The 20,195-nt window shown below is 36.3% G+C and overlaps 4 protein-coding genes and 1 pseudogene across 4 annotated transcripts; 3 read left to right on the top strand and 2 right to left on the bottom strand.

Annotated features, from left to right (window-relative positions):
* Window positions 1-795: 795 nt before the first annotated feature.
* On the top strand, window positions 796-3,124 carry LOC107906776 (uncharacterized protein DDB_G0286299). Its single transcript, XM_016833881.2, has 2 exons — window positions 796-994; window positions 1,386-3,124. Exon 2 carries the CDS (start codon window positions 1,391-1,393, stop codon window positions 2,954-2,956), a length of 1,566 nt encoding a protein of 521 aa, XP_016689370.2. The 5' UTR covers window positions 796-994; window positions 1,386-1,390; the 3' UTR covers window positions 2,957-3,124.
* Window positions 3,125-3,470: 346 nt separating this feature from the next.
* LOC107906775 (pentatricopeptide repeat-containing protein At5g10690) lies at window positions 3,471-8,443 on the bottom strand. Its single transcript, XM_041093262.1, has 12 exons — window positions 7,942-8,443; window positions 7,676-7,858; window positions 7,409-7,541; window positions 6,835-6,932; window positions 6,499-6,660; window positions 6,167-6,235; window positions 5,741-5,876; window positions 5,155-5,387; window positions 4,830-4,907; window positions 4,407-4,475; window positions 4,007-4,183; window positions 3,471-3,752 (listed from the first exon to the last, which is right to left on the bottom strand). Exons 1-12 carry the CDS (start codon window positions 8,149-8,151, stop codon window positions 3,489-3,491), a joined length of 1,812 nt encoding a protein of 603 aa, XP_040949196.1. The 5' UTR covers window positions 8,152-8,443; the 3' UTR covers window positions 3,471-3,488.
* A 1,724-nt stretch (window positions 8,444-10,167) lies between these two features.
* Window positions 10,168-12,203, top strand: LOC107906777 (F-box protein AFR-like; annotated as a pseudogene).
* Window positions 12,204-14,747: 2,544 nt separating this feature from the next.
* On the bottom strand, window positions 14,748-15,705 carry LOC107906778 (pathogenesis-related protein PRB1-3). The gene has a single exon (XM_016833884.2). The coding sequence runs from the start codon at window positions 15,519-15,521 to the stop codon at window positions 14,982-14,984; it is 540 nt and encodes a 179-aa protein (XP_016689373.1). The 5' UTR covers window positions 15,522-15,705; the 3' UTR covers window positions 14,748-14,981.
* A 1,625-nt stretch (window positions 15,706-17,330) lies between these two features.
* On the top strand, window positions 17,331-17,862 carry LOC107906779 (uncharacterized). Its single transcript, XM_016833885.2, has one exon. The coding sequence runs from the start codon at window positions 17,538-17,540 to the stop codon at window positions 17,736-17,738; it is 201 nt and encodes a 66-aa protein (XP_016689374.2). The 5' UTR covers window positions 17,331-17,537; the 3' UTR covers window positions 17,739-17,862.
* Window positions 17,863-20,195: the final 2,333 nt, after the last annotated feature.

Here is a 20,195-nt window from a genome sequence, read left to right as displayed (position 1 = left end):
TTATAAACTTAAAACGGGCGGGCCAAATAAGGCTCTAGCCTTGAATGTTCAAACCCAAACTTGACCTATATTTTAAACAAACCTGATTTTTTGTCAAATCTCATTTTTCGGGGTCTAATATTTCCGCCCTAACCCTCTCAAAATTTGGGCAGGCCATTGATCTTGGACGAATAACCTGACTCATAAACAAGTTTATAGTAGATACCTTAAAAAATTAAAAAATATATATAGTGTTTGGATCCAACGGCCATTTTCTTTAAATACTTAGTTTAATCTCACACTTATTTACGATGAATTTATTATGATATTTTTAAGTTTAAGATTAAAATATAGTAATAAAGCCGTTTGATTGCAGTATGTAATATCTTCTACCATTTACAGAAATTTCACGATATAACATCAGGTGATGATTCAATCAATGTTATTGTCCTTTTTTTTTTTCTTTTATTGTAATTGTTGTACCCTATTTTGGGTAAGCACAAATCTTAGAATTATGTAATTGGGAATTGAGTTTTGGGCCGACAAAATCATCATCAAGTGAAACTGGTATAATAACTTTATTAGAGAATACCTATTACAATTAACAATATTAGTGAAATGAGTACGTGTTTGTTAACAAAAAAACAGATGAGCCTGCATTCAGTAGAGCAGTAGGTATATATAGTAATGGAAGTGGGTGGCAACAACTAATTTGCCAAAGATGTTGAAAGCCAATCTGGCTAAAGACCAAAGAAATATGGTTGAAAAGGTCAAAATTTCCCAATTTATGGGCAGGTTGGATGAACAAGATAAATATGGTTTTTAACACCGGTATGCATGTATTGCGATATTGACGCTCCATTGTCCTTCGGTTCTTGTTTCCCAAACTAACAAAACAAACCAACTTATCTTTGTTTTTCCTCTTCTTCTTCTTCTTCATATACAACAACTCTTCCGGGTATCAAATCATTTCAATCATTTGTTCCCATCCCAAGACTTTGGTTTCATCATCAAGGTGCTAACCCCGTCTTTCTCCCCTTCTTCATCTTCATTTATGTATAGATATTTTTGCATTTGTGAATGAGGGTGGCAGGGATAGCCATACTTTTTCTTGGTTTCCTGAGATTAGAAGTGAAATATACCATACATTCTAGTCTTGGAAATTTTATTGGGAATGGCATGCTATTCTTTTTCATTCTTAAACACGCGTGTGTATGTATATATATTACTCAACTTTGAATTTTTGTGAATATATATATTCTCAAACTGAAGGCAACACGAAATAAGTCCTTGTACTATTATATGTGCATGCATATGAGATTCAGCAAGATGCTCTGCTACATCTTCCTTTTGGGTTAAGTTTTTTTATTTTTTTGTATGTATATTTATATTTGGTAATAATGCAGGATTGATGGCAACCACAAGAAGAGAAACTAGTGCTCCGGTGAAAGAGAAGAGGGGTACTTCCCCTTTAAATTCAAAGCCTTCTCCAAGAAAAGCAACTTCCTCTTCCTCAACTGCTTCCGATTCCACTGAAAAACAATTGCCAAACTATCTCAAGCCTACGAAGAGTTCACGCACTGATGCTGCACTCAAGAATTTAAAGAAACCGGGGGCCGAAGACCCTTCCCAATGTCCAAGTGTTATGAGAAGAAGATCTTTTGATAGGCCTCCATCAGCTGCTCGAGCTCACAAGGCACTTATCTCTCCTGTTCGACAAAAATCAGCATCAACATCAACATCCCCATCTTTTTCTTCTAAATCTGCTACTGCACCCAAGGCACCTTTGGAAAGGGTTGCCAAAAAGGCAATTGCTGCAGCCAAACCACACACGCAGACGTTATCTTCGTCTAGGAGGGCCCCTACTACCACTACCTCTGCTACTACTAGAACTAGTAGGAGTAAGAGGGGAGCTTCTACTCCTCCTCCAACTTCAATGAAACCTCCAAGTAGTCCCGATAGAAAGGAAGCTCAGTCTCCCGAAACCAAGCATGAAAATAAGGAAAATTTGGACCATCAAGTTGAGCCTGAGGAGGTTGTGAAAGATGATGAGGATGAGATGTATGATATCAATTTACCAAAAGCTGAAGAGACTGCCAATGCGGATGCCTTGGATGTAGATACTACTACTCAAGTCACAAGTGATGCCGATGAAGGAGGACAAGATACGGCAGATTTTTCTAATGCAGTTTCGCAAGAACATAATGAGACCGAGACAGAGCCCGAGCCCGAGCCCGAGCCCGAGCCTCATAGTCCGTCTGAGCATGAGCCTGAGCCTGAAAAGGTGGAAGATAATGTTGAGGAAGGAAAACCTGATCATACTCAACATGATTGTGGGGATAAGGAAAATCACAGCCAAGAGGAGATCATTGCTGGTGCAGATCCCCAGCAGGAAAAGACTCCTCTTGAGGATCAGAAGGTGAAAACCAAAACTGAACATGGAGAAGAAAATGCAACTAACGAGGTTGTTGCTGATACTAAAGAAACTGAAGAAGAACAAGAAGAAAAGCAGCCAGAAAGCAGGCAGGAGGATGCTGATGAAGGTAACCAGCCGCAGGGCCTTGAATCCATTAAAGAAAAAATGGTTAAAGAATTAGACGCAGAGCCAGAGAAAGAGCAAAAGGCAGAGATAGAGGCAGAGCCAGAGGCAGACCAAAAGGCAGAGACGGAGGCACAGCAAAAGACAGAGACAGAGGTAGAACAAAAGACAGATACAGAGGCAGAGAAAAAGACAGAGACAGAGACAGAGAAAAAGACAGAGCCAAAGGCAGAGGCAGAGCAAAAGGCGGGGACGGAGGTAGCAAATGTTGTCGCCAAAAGCCAAGTGCAAGGGAAGAAGGAACCTGCAACACCGTACAATGATGTGATCGAGGAGACAGCCAGTAAGCTAGTAGCTGAAAAGAGGAGGAACAAGGTGAGAGCACTAGTTGGTGCATTTGAGAATGTCATAGATAAAGAAACTACTAACGCCAAATGAAGTCATTTTCGTCCAAAAATCGGTAGTCATATAAATTATCTTAACGATTCCCTGAGTTTCACTCACATGCGTGAACACTTTGTATACCATAGCTTATACATTTCTCATCATCATCATCATCTACATCTACATCACGTGGAGAAATGAGATTGTTGTTTATTTTATTTACAATTTTCTTCTTCTAATTTTTCCCTTAATTCTCTTGGTTCTTGTAAACAACACAAAGTAGCAAGAACTTGGAAAGAATTTAATGTATGATCTAAAGGGCTAGGCTTTATTGGTCAATGTAGTAAATGACGATAATTACAACCCAAACTTGCCAAAGCTTAATAAGCACGACACACTTTAAGTCGTACATAATAGATACATTTCACATTAGGCAGTTTGGTGGAACAGTCCAATTACACGGTGAAAAGGATTCCTGTTCAATTAGCCAAAACTTTTACATGGATTAAGGTGATCTCAGCTTAGCTACTCATATTTGCCAAAACTTTATTTACAGAAAAAAGTGGAATGACAATAAAAGGCATCATCAAAACATTGTTAAACTTCTACGAACAGTGTGTTTTTGTTTCAACCCCTCTGGCACAGGCGCCACAAGGTTATGTAATTGTTCAGCTGTAAAAACACCGACTGCCCTAGACCCATGTGTGGTACCATTCAAGTTGCTGTGTTTTACAACAATAACCATTTTATACTTCTTTTTCAAAACTAGATCAACTACATGACCAATACTAGTAGTCGTTGTAACACAAGGAGCTGGACTTCTCATCATTGTTGAAAGTGGGGCATTCATCTGCACAGGATCACGAAGGATTGAATCAGCTCACGATCAACAGAAGTTTCAGATGAATTAAGCCAATCATAAATTTCATGCGGTTCATCAGTCATCACCCCAACATAAGTACTAGACAGAAAGATGTTTCATATATTTGTAATCATGCATGACAATGCAGCAAGATGAATAATCAAACAAAATCAAGAAAGTCATCAAATGGGGTTAAAAATACCAATGATGTTTTCATTAGATAGCAGCATGCATGGAAGTACCTCACAACAATCCTCGCGGTGTAACAGCCCAATGCAGCTGCCCCAGTCATCTATAATAGGCACAACTGGCTCTCTATATAAGCGCATTACTACTTTCTTCAACTCCAAAGAGCCAGAGAGTGGCCTAACTGTTTCCAATGGCAACATGATGCGCTCAATGGGATTACCTGGCAACACCTGGACATTGGAAATCTTGTCATTCAACGTAAAAGAAATACAGTTTATGAGGACTTGGCACATTGAAACTGCCAGTTGCAGTCACCATCCAGTTAGCTCCACCAAACCAGTTGCAATTATATTAGCCAAAAATTGTCTCACACTTATATATGCAAATCACCCCTAATAGAACTTGAAGCTTTCTCTTTCTACAGCTCAAAATGGACTGGAAGAGACCATGTACCTGAGGAAGTAAGTAAGGACTGAGCATAGATTTGTTAAATCCCAGAAGAACCTCTATACGCAAAGCCACCTGCATAGAAGAAGTAAATTGGAGATGAACATGTTAGACAAACAGCATAACTAACATCTTTTAAGGGAAAAAATTGTTTCAAGGTAAAGGATCAGTCATCAAAGATATAAGAACTTTTGAAGGCAACATCAAATTACATTAGATGAAGTCCAGATTAACCCCATCAAACTAAATAAACATGAGAATGGGAAGAGCATAATTCTTTGTTCAAATGGGAACTAGGGTATTTCAACATATTGTCATCCATTTCAAATATCTTATATCTTCAATGGGTCAGATAATCCTAAGCTGCTGTATCTTCTGTTGTCCTTAGTGTATCTGTGCAATCATCAAAAGTAAGAATTAAATCCATACCATGCCTCCACGACTCGTCCATGATATACACTTCCATCTGTTAATAATTTTTGTAAGATTTTCCACAGCGGCATCAATCTGACAGAAAAGGGGAAAATATTAGAAGTTAATACTTCCAAGCTTTAGAATTCTCTTTATTCTTTATATGGGACAGCCTAGAGTGTAGAAACAAAACCTAAGAAAGTAGTTTAGTGAAGTTGTAAGGAGAGACATTGTCTTACTGTGTTAGTTCATGTGCTACATGCAGATGAGAGATAATTACTCCTAATAAGTTTTTGAGCCATGCATCGCAATGCCTATTATCATGTGTAGATGAACCAAGTACCTGTCCATTATTTAAAGCAGACTCCATAAGAAGATGATCAGCTTCTTGTTGAGCAGCCAGCGAGATGGTTCCAGCAGAATCTGGCCACAAACGCTCATGCAGATTTTTAACCATATTGTAGTCCCCCCGATCAGCAAAAGCACGCATCATGGAGAGATAAAGATGAGGCTTTGGCCTCAAGTCCACATTTGCACCAGCCTGCTTTAATATTTCTCCAAATATGCAAAGAGCACCTGGGTTTTTGTTTATAAATTAACATTCACAAGTTATTAGTCAGGTATGCCTCATCTGCAAAATAGTTTTATATGAGCTTCAGCATGTAAATGCAGAAGCTTTACTCAAACATTAGAAATTTAGTGCATATATTGCTTCCATGGTTCTGACTGCAACCTTAATAAAAGTTATAGTCAAAATATCGGGATACAGAAATTTAAATTTGCATTGGAGTTGCATTCACTCTGGATACTTAACGCATGTTTCATGCAAATGTAATCAGTATAAGATGTAAAATTTTAGGTCTGATCCTAAACATTATTAGATACAATCATGACCAATTGCACATTCAGAAACAATATCAACAACATACCTTTGATTGAACCACAATTTAGCATGGCATCAACCATTGCAGTAAATGCAGTACGATCAATAAACAAATCATGACAAGATTTCATCTCCAACACAATCTTCTGAACTGAATGGAGATCCTTAGCATGACCAAAACCCTACATAGATATAAAGTAAAAGGGGAAATTCTTTCATTAACTTTTTGGTCATATGTGTGCAATATACTTATTTCAAGTGGATTCACAAGAAAAAAGAGGAAGGCCTCAGAAAAACAATAAGGTTTACTGATTAAGATGTAGACTATTAACTGCTTTCCATCCATCTCATAGGGAACTTTGCAATATAAACATTCTCATATTTAACAAAACCTTCAACATTTAAAAGTTTGAAACATAAAGTGCTCATTTATTTAATTGTTTATACCTAAATAAATACAAGACTAACTCACCTTCAATAGTGTAGTGTAAGTAATGACATCTGGGTAAAGATCTGAACAGCATAACCGCTGTGCTTTATCCTGAAAATATTATCAAGTATAAAAAATTAGGTTATCTAGGAAGTTCACATGATTATTCTTATTACTTGCATGTGGGAGGCTCCCCTTCATTACTTTTCTATTCATTACTATCCAAAGCAAGTTTAATCACTGGCCATAAGTATGGCTTACACAATTCGTGAGTGGATCCTACACATATGAATGGTAATAACAAGCATTCGGAAGTAAGACAAAAAAATAAAACAATAATGGACCAAATCTCAATCATCAAATAAGTGTCTGACCTTCATTTCCTTAAAAAAACGCATTGCAGCTTCTAAATTTTCTGCCTTGACACATGCAAAGATGAGAGTATTGTATGTCAGCCTATCAGGCTCCAGGCCAAGTAGTTGTATTTCTTCATGCAGGTTTATAGCTGCCTGTGGACACCCTGTGTTTATGTATCCCTGAGAGAGTTTAGAGGAGAGAAAAGGATGGCAAACATAAATTAGTCTTCAAGAATAGATATTTTAACTAACAAGCAAAGGACCATGAGTAAACTTTGAGAGAAGGGTAGGGAGGAATCAATCTCTTAAATTCATCTCTTTGCAGATCTATAGGCCAGGTAAAGAATTAAGAACCTTCATTAGCAAATTGTAAGTCAATATTGAAGAACTCCCTCCTTCACGAAGAAGAAAGCCAAATCGTGCAAGAAGACCATTAGCACGGCGAAGGTCTCCTGCACTAAAGCAGATTATGTATAACATTATCAGTAATGCCGAAGTTGTTGCTTACGAGAATATATTTTTTAACTAACAAGCATAAGAATAACATGTTGAGTTCTCAAAAAAAAAATGTTGAAACATATATTCAGCACAATAATACTCAACTATATAAACATCCTCCTTTGATTGAATGTTTAAGCCCGAATAATTAAGCCCATCCACTCCCATGCAAGTGCTAACATGAATAGTCATAAGTAATCCCGTTATATAAAATGTTTTCAGAAATCATGCTAAGACCCAATGACGAATTTATTCTGGTAGTCCAGCGCTTTCGTCATTCACAAACAAATGGACACACTTCTGATGATAAAACTATTTTGTTATAATACTACTCGCAATATTGACTTCAAATTCATCCCAAGATTTCTATAGATTAAAGAAAAGAACCCCCCAGAATGAGAAAAGGCTTCAGTGGACTTGTAACACTGACCTGCTTCAATTAAAGCATGCAAAAGAGCGTAGATAAGCTGTGTTGACAATTTTGGCTTGCCTGCAGCAGTGCCCTTTTCCACTGACTCGAGTAATTGGAATGCGTCATCAATTCTTCGAGCCCGACCTAACCCCTTTACAAAGTTAACAGCTAAGATTCAAAATCTAATATATTAACCGCTACCAAAATTTTCAGTGACAAAATAAATAAAATGAGTCAGAATTGTTTGGTTTATCATCCCCCCCCCCCGCCCAAAAAAAAACGTACCTTCAGTAGTGTAGCATAGGTAACAGTATCAACGCCGCAACTGTGGGGTTGAGTCATTTGGTGAAAAATGTTGAGAGCCAAATCAACATCTCCACAATGGACGCAAGCCTCCATCACCGCGTTCATCACGATAGTGTTCAATTTCCCGTATTCTCTCTTCGCATTCTCTGTTTCCTCCAATATCTGCAATCCACCCAAGTTTAACAATAATGAGTTCCAACGCAACAGTACATTTAACAGAAGGGAGAAAAAAAAAAACAGCTGACCTGATGCAGCTGCCTGCGGCGAGTGAGTTGGACGATGCGAGAGGTGAGACGTTTGAGATTAGGATGTTTTGAGGGAGAGAAAGTCCTTGGCAAACGACGTCGAATTGGCGCGGAAGAAGAAAAAGATGATGAAGAAGACGAGAAAATATTAGAATGTTGAAAGGGTTTAGAATTAGATGGTAAGGGGAAGATAGCGTGGAGGTGAGGCATTGTTTGGCGCGGCAATCCATCAGCCAGAGGCAGCCATGCAATCGCAAATGATTCGCAAACAAGCCGAGCCAGAAAAAGAGATATCTATCTACAAGTAGAAGGGACTGGTACCTGCACTTGGATTCATCTAAACCTAAATGGTCTGACCTGCAAATGGATAATGTGAATGCCTAAGTGCAGGTGTTCGAACAAATTCATTGGTGTTTGAGATAGTGGTATACATCTGCTTGGGCCAACTCACCCTCTTTTCTGGTGCCCATTTTCTGGCCCACGTTCCAAAATACACCTATTTCCAACATTCCGACAACTGCAAGAAATGTATAATTTTTCTACTCATCAATTTATAGCAGTATTATGAAATTTTCAATTATTTAGTAAGCTAACAGATATCAATCTAATTAAAAATTAATAAAAAATCAAATAATCTATGCCTTGCTACACTTTTTTTTTCCGGTAACTTGTCTTTTTACTTAAAATATTAATTAATTCTGCATTTTTTGGACTAACAATCTTTTTAATTATTAGTTTATTACAATATTCCTTTCCAAAAAGAAACATGAATGAATATACTGAATTCTATCTACTATATAATTCTTTTTTCAAATTTCCAACTAGTGGGCTGGTTTCGACTTTCCCCAACATTTTATTTTATTTTATTTACAAATTTGAGAAAAAGAAATGATAATGTTATTTTTTTTAACAATTTTATTATAGGTTTTGATTATATTTTTATTTTTTGACACAATGTCTAGAATTAGGCATAGCCCCTTCTCATCCCATAAATAATAAGATAATGAAGTTCAGCGCACTCAATCCCACATCTTTCTGCATTGACTATAATGCTCATATCAATCAACAAAGAATGACAATATTGATCTTTATATTAATATATGTAATAATTTTATGGCTATATCATCAACATTTTAGTTAGTTATTATATCTAAGATAATTATATATATATTGGTGTTTGGTATGAGATGATCACCAGAAAAATATGGTGATCATACACATAGCAAATGGATACTTTGTTTGTGGTAAATACTCATTGATATTAGGTGATAGTGATATTAGATGAACGAGTGTAAAGGTTATCTAATACCTATATAAAAGTATTGAAAAAACTTTTATGGCTGTGAAAAAAAAAACTCTAGTGAAACTGAATGAATTAATAACTTGATTTCTCTTACAATTATATTTATTTTATATTTCAAATTAATACCATAAAAAAATACTTTAGAACATAATAACATTTTACTTTTAGTAATAGATTACTCGAGCATATTTACTTGTGAGTATATATATTGCCATAACATCAGAATAGTTAGATATGTTTAAATACGTACCAAACTATATGCCGCCCATTGATCTTTTTACTGTTTCGCCTTTTTTGGTATTTGAAGAAATAAAACAAATTTAGGTCTAATCAATCAATATTATATTTATAATTCCATCTAAAAAGCAAGAAAAGTGAATTAATTTCATTGAAAATAATGATGAACCCACTTTTGCAGACTCGACGTTTTTGTTGATCTATTTTACGATAATATCGTTAATTACGCTATCTACTGCTTAAAGTTAAAAAATATATTTTTTGTTAATTACAATATAATGCTTTCATTTCATGCTTTTTCAGTTTTATTCCATTTATGCTTGAGGAAAAAAGTAGCCGTAGCATAGCAGTGCAGGCGAATTCGAAATGAAAAAGCAGCTAAAGTTGAAATTGTATGTAGACACAGATTCATTGAAGGGATTATTTAATCTTATAATTAAGCCTACTTGATTAATCAATCACCCAATCTCACCTAACACCACCAAATTTACTGTAGGAAGTAACTTGATTTGATTAATTAAATCATTTTTCTTTTTGGCTAATATAAATTAGCTCAAACCCACAGCAATTATGTACCTATTACGTTAATATGATTTGATTTAGACAAATCCCGAAGTATACCAACCGATATTCTTCAACTCTACTTCTACGTAGTGATTGAAGGATGTTATTATTGTTGATAGCTGTTTTCAAGGGATTGGATGACACGTGGCCTTTATTTCTTTAACACCCAAATTAAAACGGCACCTTCCTATCCATCGACAGACTACCACATACACTGTAGAGAAATATCCAAGTTCTTTCTAATTTCCTCTTGGTTCAAAGGTTTAAATTTCAGCTCCTACATCTCTATCTTTATTATATTATATTAGGCAACGCACAGGATAATTGAATTTCGTCAAAGCTCCGGTTACCGGCCGGCGGCATATGCTCGTCTCCTAGTGTAGGTTACGTCATTCGTGTGAAAATTTTCAAGTTTAGTAATTCATTTTGTTTTGTTTAATCCAACTGGTCTTTTGGTTTTCGGATTTGCTGGATTTTGGCTACGCTTCTCCTAATATTCCGGTTTCCAGAAGCCAACCACTCAACAGACACACAAACCAACCAAAACGAATCAAAATCTCCCCTTTATTTTCTTTTTCTTCCACAAATATGGTAAAGAGGGAACCAACAAAATAGTACAACTCCAAACAGCTTGACAAGTTCGCTCTGTAAAATTAGCTACGTACAGTCAACACTTTCCCTCTAATTACGCTTCCTTTTTATGTAAAAATTCTCTCTCTCTCTCTCTCTCTCTCTCTCTCTCTATGTGCTTGTGTCTATATATATATATAGATATGGAGTGACCATGGTCTAACCAAATTCCTCGACTTCTCTTCTGCTTATTAGCTCTAGTCTACGCCAAGAGGTTCAAAGATTTTATGGCTGTTTCCAAGTCTTCCTCGGGCAAGCAACAAAACGACCGTGATCAAGAATATCACAAGAAATCGGAGCCGTTGATTCCAGGGCTACCCGACGAGATCGCAGAGCTTTGTCTTCTTCATCTTCCATATCCATACCAATCGTTGGCACGTTCAGTATGTTGCTCATGGAACAGGACCATAACCGACCCTGGCTTCCTTCTCTCCAGGAGATCCTTATCGCTTTCTCTGCCTTATCTGTTCGTTTTCGCTTTTCATAACTCAACGGCCAGGATACAATGGCAAGCTTTTGACCCGCGATCAGGCCGTTGGTTTATATTACCTCCCATGCCTTGTCCCAAGTCTGTGTTCCCACCAGGGTTTGCTTGTACTTCGATTCCACGTCAAGGCCAGCTCTACGTTTTAGGTGGTATGCGTTCAGACACACAACTTCCATCAACAACGGTCGTCTACACTACATCCGAGTCCATAGCGCTCCATGGTGACCCCACGGTCGTTCTTCGCTGCGGGGAATGTTAATGGCAAGATCATTGCCGTCGGTGGAAGTGGGGCCGAGTATAATGATTCCATCACCTCTGTAGAGTGCTATGATACACGGAAGGAAACGTGGGAACACGTTGCTAAAATGCGCGTGGGATTGGCCAGGTATGATTCGGCTGTGGTGGGGAGCAAGTTGTACGTGACAGAGGGGTGGACGTGGCCTTTCCTGTTTTCGCCAAGAGGAAGTATTTACGACCTGGAGAATGACACGTGGCAGGAGATGAAGGACGGGATGAAAGAAGGTTGGACCGGGGTGAGTGTGGTTGTGGGCGACAGGCTGTTTGTAATTTCAGAATACGGTGATTGCCCGATGAAGGTATATGTTCCTGATCGTGACGCGTGGCAGTACGTAGGTGGTGATAAATTCCCACGTGAGGCAATGCAGAGGCCATTCGCTGTGAGTGGAGTGGAAGGGAGAATCTACGTGGTGTCAAGTGGGCTAAACGTGGCAATAGGGACACCAATCGAGGGACAAAACGCGGAGTTAATGGCGAAGTGGGAGGTGGTGGCTGCCCCAAAGGGTTTCCACGACTTCTCCCCTTTGAGTTGCCAAGTGCTTTATGCCTAGAAATCCCTCTTTCATACAAAATGCTACCTATAACTGTAAGGCAGTGGAGTTTTACACTTTTTACATGTAAATTGTTCAAGTTCATGTTCACGGAGGAATATAAGAGCTGGTTTATAAATCCTTTTATTTTATGCAGTGACAGATCCAAGTGTTTGGGATTTTGTATTTATTATGAAAGAATATATTTATTTTAGTGAATTATTTATTATCTTTTTTCACAATTCGAGAGAAGAAGGTTCCTTCCCTTCCCTTTATGAACTCTGAACAAAATTGTTCAAGGCTAAATCTATGATCGATTTTGATTTACTATAATCAAGCCTTCTGTAGTATTTAAGAGGAGAAAGCTATGGTTTTGGAATGTTGAGAATCAAAACCAAGAGGTATGCAAAACAGCTGGTTTGATATATTCTTCGATTGAATTTGATCTTTTTGGAAATTTCGGTTTTTCTCTATTCAAGTTCTGCTTTTGTTGTTAATTGATTGTTGAATTCCAACACCCAAGCTGTTGAAACTAGTCTGCCATTTGATTGCAGGATCTTCGAGTTCAATTTGGCAGCAGATCCTTCAGAAATTATCAATACTGGCCTTTATTGGATGACATCTCTGTCTGACAGACAAGCATCGTAAAATAAATGCTGCAGGGTGCAGCCAAGCTAGATGGTACTACGATTCAAACAAAGCAAAACGGAGTGCTCCATTTCACTGCTTAAAAACTCAAAAGGACTGCTCCATTTCACTTCCTTCGGAATTCTCTTCAAAAACTGACTCAAAAGCTCAGATCAAAATTTTGTAAGAAAATAACCTGTTTTACAATTTTCGCCGGTGTCACCATTCTCATTATGACACTCCAAAAGAATTAATTTTTTGTGCCGCCATTATCTCTAACGACACTACAGTATGTATTTTTCTTTCTGCGGCCAAGATCAATATCTTGATATACCTTCTATAAGATATCGATACTTAATCCAATAATATTTTGTTTTTTACTAAAAAAATAAAACCTCAAATTTAAGAAAATGTAAAACAAAAAGAACAAATTTTTCGTAGTCTTTAAAAAACCCATATTCTTCAGTGCCCTTTAACCCTCCTCATCAAAGCTTCCACACCACCTCCCTCCCTGAACCCCACTACCACCATCTTCTGCACCTCAATCTTCATCATCTATAACCCAACACCACTATTAATAATCTATACCCATAACCAATAAAACCCCACCGAACTAGGAAACCATAGCCCAAAAATAGCAAATATATATATAGCAAGAAATAAAGAGAAGAAGAAACTAAATCTGAGTTTTGAGATGAAATTATTTTGGCGTGGATGATGGTTATCTTTTGAGATGATGATGGTGGTGGTGAGTTAAGAGAGACATGAAGCTGATATGGTAATGGTGATGAAAATCGAAGACGATGGAAATCTGGGAATAGGATTTTTTAAATGAAAATTTGAGAGAAGAAAACACTTTGTTTTTCCAGAATTTTGTTTTTGAATTTTAAGGGTTTTTTCACCATTACTAAAGCTAAAAAATTATCAAAAGTAAACCTAAGTATCCACACTTTCTGTTTCGTATCGATATCGATTTGAGTTTAATATTATGTCGCCAGACAGTCTGGCGAAAGAAAAATATAGATATTGGTGTCGACCACCAAAAAAAAGAAGATTTAGAGTGCCCCCACTGGAAATGATGGCACCGATGAACAGCAGAAAAAACGGTTCTTTCTTGTAAGATTTTGGTCTTGGGTCATTTTCGTAATTAAATATTTTTTTAGTTAATTTTGAAAAAGAGCCACTTCCATTTTAAGTACCAATTAGAGCATCTTTCCTTCCCTGCAATTTCATGACCAACTCATTACCTACAGTTCTGTCTTTGACCAAATAATGGAAATATAATTGGACTGAAAAAGGCAAGTTACCTAGAAAAAAGCATCGAGCTATGTGGTTATTTGTCAATTAATATCTCCCTGTTCAATATACAGACTGAGACGCACTTTACAGAAAGCTCCAATGCGGCAATGCCATCTCGTCTCTAAAAAGTTGCCCTCCATTATAGCCTTCCGGGTCCTAAACCAATAATATATGGTAGGATTTAGTAGACCAACCAGCTGAGATCATCAAGATCTAAACAATACCATCGTTCAATTCAAGGCAGTGAAGAAAAGAAGAAGATGTCTAACAATATCAAAAAAATATCGTCTCGTAAGCAGACGATGCAGAGGATGTGTTGGGTGTTTGTGTGGGAAAAAGATGTGAGGATCAGATATAGGCAACCTCAACCAGGGGCCTGTCCCTACTGTGGAGGGATGCTCCAAGCTATGAATATAAAGACTCATTGGAAGCTTTGCTTTTTGCCCGTCTTTTTCTGGAAGAAGAGGAAGATCCATTGCAGCACGTGCGCAAAATAGTTTGCTGATCCTGTCACCAACTTTTGTTTGCAACTGACCCGGCATGCTGCAAAGCTTCTATGGCTTCTCTATCCTTGTAGTTGCCAGGCGTTTAGCGTAAATCTTTGTCTTTAAAAGCTTTAAGTTGATTTTGAAATGTATCTGTGTGATGGGTTTCTTTTGTCGAAGATGGTGTTTGAAAGCTTTGCTTGATGTTGGATCTTGCTAGTTTCTTATGACGAGGTGTTTATAATCAATGTTACAAGGTTTTGGGATTCTCTGGATATATTGGATTAAGTAAAAAGTATGGACTTCTAATGGAATTGTTACTTGCTGAGATTATATTGTTCTTCCTCTGGTTTTCTAATAACAATGAAGATATATTATTGACAGCCAAAAAAAAAATTGAACGAATAAATTACAGCATATGTAATATATTATTAACAATGAATGACAAGAACGATTAGGTCTCAATTTATGGTCTATACGGCTAGCGCACATCCACAAGTTTGTGTTGCGGTGGCCGTCGAGCACGATAATTTTATCTATGTTTTCGTGCTTGCCCGAGTTCCAGCCAAAACCATTTCAACTTAGAAAGGCTTCTGCCCCATCACATTACCATGGGGATCATAGTTACACGAGACTAATGTATCGCCGGTTCTGCACACGACTTTGGCACATCCAACCTTCAAGCTATTTCTCCATATTATTTGAGTATAATGCAGGCACTCTTTATTTTTTCTGCAACTATTAGTTTTACGGTTGTAGTTCCTTTTCTCTGCTGCCCAAGCTGTCACTGCATCCCTCGGTTTCCAATCACTGCCGCTGCCCCAGAAGAGGTTCTCCCCGTAATTGCTATTCGAATGAATCAGGCGACAATCTCCTTGTCTCTTATGTGCCCACCAGGAAGCATAATTTGCCAGCTTTTTGCTCCATTTGAGAGGAGGGAGCCCACGCTTTGCTCTTAACTTGTTGTGAGGTATCAGATACTGTTGAATTCCCCTATTAGAAGTTGCTTTAAGCAACCGTCTGGAAGAAACATCGTCGGCTGAGTATGATAAAGATAATGAAACGAGCGAAGAAAGGAGCAGGAAGCCTCCTAGTAGACCACGTGAAAACTTGGTTCTCATCTCTATAGATTTGAGTTAGAAAGGCTTTTGATTTGATGAGTAAGTTGATTGGAGATCATAAGTTATATATGTATATATACTTGCATGGTAGATTTGTGTGAACAATAACATAACATGTATTTAAGGAATCATGTCACATGATAGGAAAAGCAAGTTGCAATAGATTTGAGGTGTATAACATGCGTTGGAATATGGAATAGAGGATTGGTTTTGACTTTTAACTAACATAAAGACTTCTAAATTCTAATCATTGTGAGCTAATGATTAAGTTCAACCAACATCTTTCATCATCAGGCAGAAGAATGTCATACAAGATAAACATGGTAAGTAAATGTCAAATACCAAAGCACATGGCAAATTGAAGAGACTGTCACTGAAATACTTTAGCTGCAAAAGGCCTTTTTGATTGACACGTGAAACCATGTGAATCAGTTGTGACTCTGGAAAAAGCAACCGCATCGGTTTAAAGGTTGATAATATGTTGAACTGGACTGCTTAAAACATCCCATGATCCGAAGACAACCAACCATCTCTTCGACCTAAAATAACTGATCAAAAGACAACCCTCAGTTGTCTGGATAATTAAAATAATATAATGTCTAACACAACAAACACAACAGTACAGATGACAGAGGAAGACGCATGTTTGTCTTTTTCTATTATGATTCGAAACCTTAAAATACGTTTAAATTGCAGAAGACAGTAAAAATAGCTTTGTATTTAATCAAAATTAACTAATAACTACTCCAGCAATATGAAAGGGTATACCCATGAAGATTATATACTTATCCTTTTTTTTTTGTGAAGAAATGAAAAGCAACACAATAATCACATTAAGCTACTATATTCAACAGATTTTCTGCAAACAGCTGCAGACTCTCATTTAGGTTAAAAGATAACTTTATGATACGATCAGCTTTTATATTCTCTTTTCTAGTACTATGAATTATTCCTCATTGAGCCATTTTCGACAAAATCTACTGAATACGTCTAATAAGTGCTGAATGACTTGAAGAACCTCCACACTATCTGTCTTGATACTTTATCTCAACACCTATTATAAAAAACAATTAAGTCATCTAATATACATCATAGCTCAGCATTGAAAACAAAACAAAATTCCAACCTCATGTTAAACCCAAGATGCCATTAACCATAATAATCCCTTTAACACTCCCCCAGCAGCGACCTCAACATTTCCACTTTTTTTTTTTAATAAATACTTCATTCATGTTTGATTTATGGTACATAAAAGTTTTTTTTTTTTTACCAAAAACAAACTTAAGTTGGTATTTAAGTTATCTTAGTGGGAGTGGAATTTGCTTATTTTACAATGAATCATTTTAATATACCCCGCGGCCAGCACCGTTGTTTCCCAAACTACCTAGGTTCATCACCGACAACAAAACCATAAAAAACTGGTTAAAATAATGGTGCCAGGTCCATTAATTTAACTGGGCTCCAGAAATGGTACGCACGGGCCATTAGTTGGAGTGCTGATTGGTCTTGGGTGGTTCTTTGCAAGTGCACTTTACATAGCTATAGCCTCGGCCTGATGCTATTTCTTCAGGTTTTAATTCGGATAGCATAGCCATTGCTGCCGGGTCAATTTACGCGAGCAAGAGAGGTAAGAAACAATAAAAGCGGCACTTTGATATTGGAATTTAACGCGTTTAGTTGAAATTTGATGACATTATCACGCACTAAAATTCTCTATTCTTAAGAGATAAGACTGTCATTGGAAGCTTCGAGGGCCAGGCTGAGGCTCACACGCTTTAAGCACAATTCTTCTTGCTCTAGCTATTCTTCTTCCCTTCCAGACTAACCTATACTTTTCCAGATCCAAACTATGCAATTACCGAATTGCCGTCTATAAATATCTTAGCAAAAGGCTTTTGACAAACAATCTTCTTTCTGGCTGATTTTAAAGAGAGACTATTCACAAGAACTCTTCTTCGTCTTATTAGAGCAAGCAAATTCAAAACAATAAATTAGAAAAGAAAGAGAGAATCAAAGATGTGCTTGGTGTTCGTATGTGATGAGGATGAAAGGGTGATATCGAGGCAGCCGGCACCAGGAGCCTGTCCCTACTGCGGTGGGATGGTGCAAGCCATGGATGTTGAAAGCCAGTGGAGGTTCTGCTTTTTGCCTTTGTATTTTAAGACCAAAAGGAGGTACTACTGCAGCTTTTGCGCCAGGCGCTTGGTTGTTCATTGATTTCAAGTTTTGCTTGTTATCATCCTCCCCGATCTCCCCTCTTCTCTTTACCTATCTCTTTCCATCTTCGCTTGTACATGTAAAGTACTTTTGATAATAGAAAAGGGTTCCTCTATTCATTTAATTACAATTTGCAAGACAAGTTTAGTTTCAAAAGCAATCAAAGTGATCGATCATAAAATCTATTTTGACTTTTCGTTTCTTTTCTGTTTAATTTTGACGGGAATCTTTTTGAAGTGGAAAATGGAGCGCTGCAGTTTGATTGATATCCAATGGGTTGGTGACTTGGTGTTAGCATTTTTGGCATTTTGCCCATAGCAAACATAGGAAACACCAACAGAAGTAGGTTTCCCAGGGCCCATTTCACCATTTTGATGGAGGTTCACATTTAACCCCTGGCCCTTGCTTCGGCCCACATCCCTATAGCCCGTATCAACCTAATCCAATCACCATTTAGAAAGTGTCCTTGCGTTTATTTTGGTTGACAGCATTTTATTGACCCAAAAAAAAGTGAGATTTTCCAGTCAGAAGAGGTGATATTTTCCAACGCTGATTTTTACAAATTTAATCTTGGATGAAAATATAAATTTATGTACGAATTCTTTTTATATTTTCATCCAACTTTTTTTTTTATCTTTTTAAATAATTTTTTTTTATAAATGTTGTACCATTAAAAGATTGGTTATACCATAATAGTTTTGAGTGGTATACTCCGTCCAATTTCCGTATGGGTTGATTGGGGGGAAACTGTGAAACAAATTAGAACAACAATTTAATTCATGTTCTGTTAGAAAATGTCCGAATAAGAAATTAACCAAACAATATAGTTAATATGTTGAGAATGAATTTGTATAAACTAACATAATAAATATGGAGAAGAACGAATACAAATATTTTAGATTAAAAGCCCTTCAAATAAGATAAAAAACATGATCAAAAGAGGCTTTAGTTTTTCACTAATGAGTAAACAAATAATAGTATAATATGGAGAAAATAAACTTAAATATATTAAACATACAAACACATACCCCGAAAATAAAGCACTAATTATCATAGAGTTATCTTAAAATTAGTACAAATTTCTCTCTAATTAGAGAATAAGCCCCGGTTATTATATAGATCATGAGCGATACGGAAATGGATCGAGTAATCTCCTCCTTTATCCAAGAAAAAGTATTTCTAGTTTGCATGGTCCAATCATTGATCCCGAAAATTTCTACAATAAAATTAGGTAGGTCACTAGTATAGTTCCCTAGCCACGATTCTGCTATTTACTTTTACTGAAAACTGAAAAAAAATATGACTGAAACAGAGGAGAAATTGTATTCTCCTGATGGGTAGAAAGAGTAAAGTAAGTACGACTTTGCATGCTTTGCTTATCTCGAAAGTAAGAAAGATTCTAATTGAATCCGTGAATCATTTTTCAGTAAATAACAGAGTTTAACTAGGAGAAAAAAATCCGTTTGAATTTGAGAACATATTGTCACGTCGCTACGTCGTTTTCTTCTCGTTAGGATGTCGTCTGTTGCGTTGTCGCCACATCATAATATTCGTCACGACGTCGTTTTGTAAATATGGGTACACCCCACAAATTATATATGATGTTAGCTATTTAACTTTAAAAGCGTGAAAATAAAAAAAAATATATATCTATGAAATAATTTGTTTGGTGAATTATAATAATAGGCAAAACTCAAACAACAAACACAACTCGTGCATCTCAAACCTGGACCACACATGGGGCTGAGGCAATGATCACTCTTAACCATCAGGTCATCACATGGTGTTAATGAAATGTATTTTTTCTCAATCATGAATTCATAGAATTTTAAAAGTAAAAAAATTATCAGTATTGTATAATATTGTAAAAGTTACAAAAGCAAAATTTAAAAAAATACAAATTTCATAAATATTTATACATTTTTTTATTTTATACTAATTATTGTTAGCATTGTTATTCTTCTTTTATAATTATTTTTTAACTCGTTAAATTTTTATAAATTAATTACTTATCCAATGCAATTATAATTGATAGTATTTTAAATGGAACCAAAATTTAAAAAATCTCTATTCAAATAGATTCTATAAAACTTTTTTTTTAATTTGGATTTTTTTTTATTTTTCTTATAATCTTTTAAAGATTTTTTTTTTAGTTTTTCTTCAAAATTTTGGACTAAGTATTAGGTTTTCTAAATTATGTTAAAATTTTTGAATTATTTTTTGTAAATATTATTTTTAATTCAACCAAGTTTAGGCTTCCATTATCATATTTTTCACATTTGCATTTATTTTATTAGTGTTTATTGACGAATTTGTTTACGTTCTTAATTACTCAATTTCCACTACTAGAAAACTTAAATTGCATCATTTATTTTAATAAAAACTTAATTACTCCTTATTTTATAATTTATTAATAAAAATAATTAAATTGCATCATTTATTTTAATAAAAACTGTA

The sequence above is a fragment of the Gossypium hirsutum genome, chromosome D05, assembly GCF_007990345.1.
Source record: "Gossypium hirsutum isolate 1008001.06 chromosome D05, Gossypium_hirsutum_v2.1, whole genome shotgun sequence".
NCBI lineage: Eukaryota > Viridiplantae > Streptophyta > Magnoliopsida > Malvales > Malvaceae > Gossypium > Gossypium hirsutum.
Note: the sequence above shows the minus strand (reverse complement) of the source record. Positions and strands in the feature narration are given on the sequence as shown.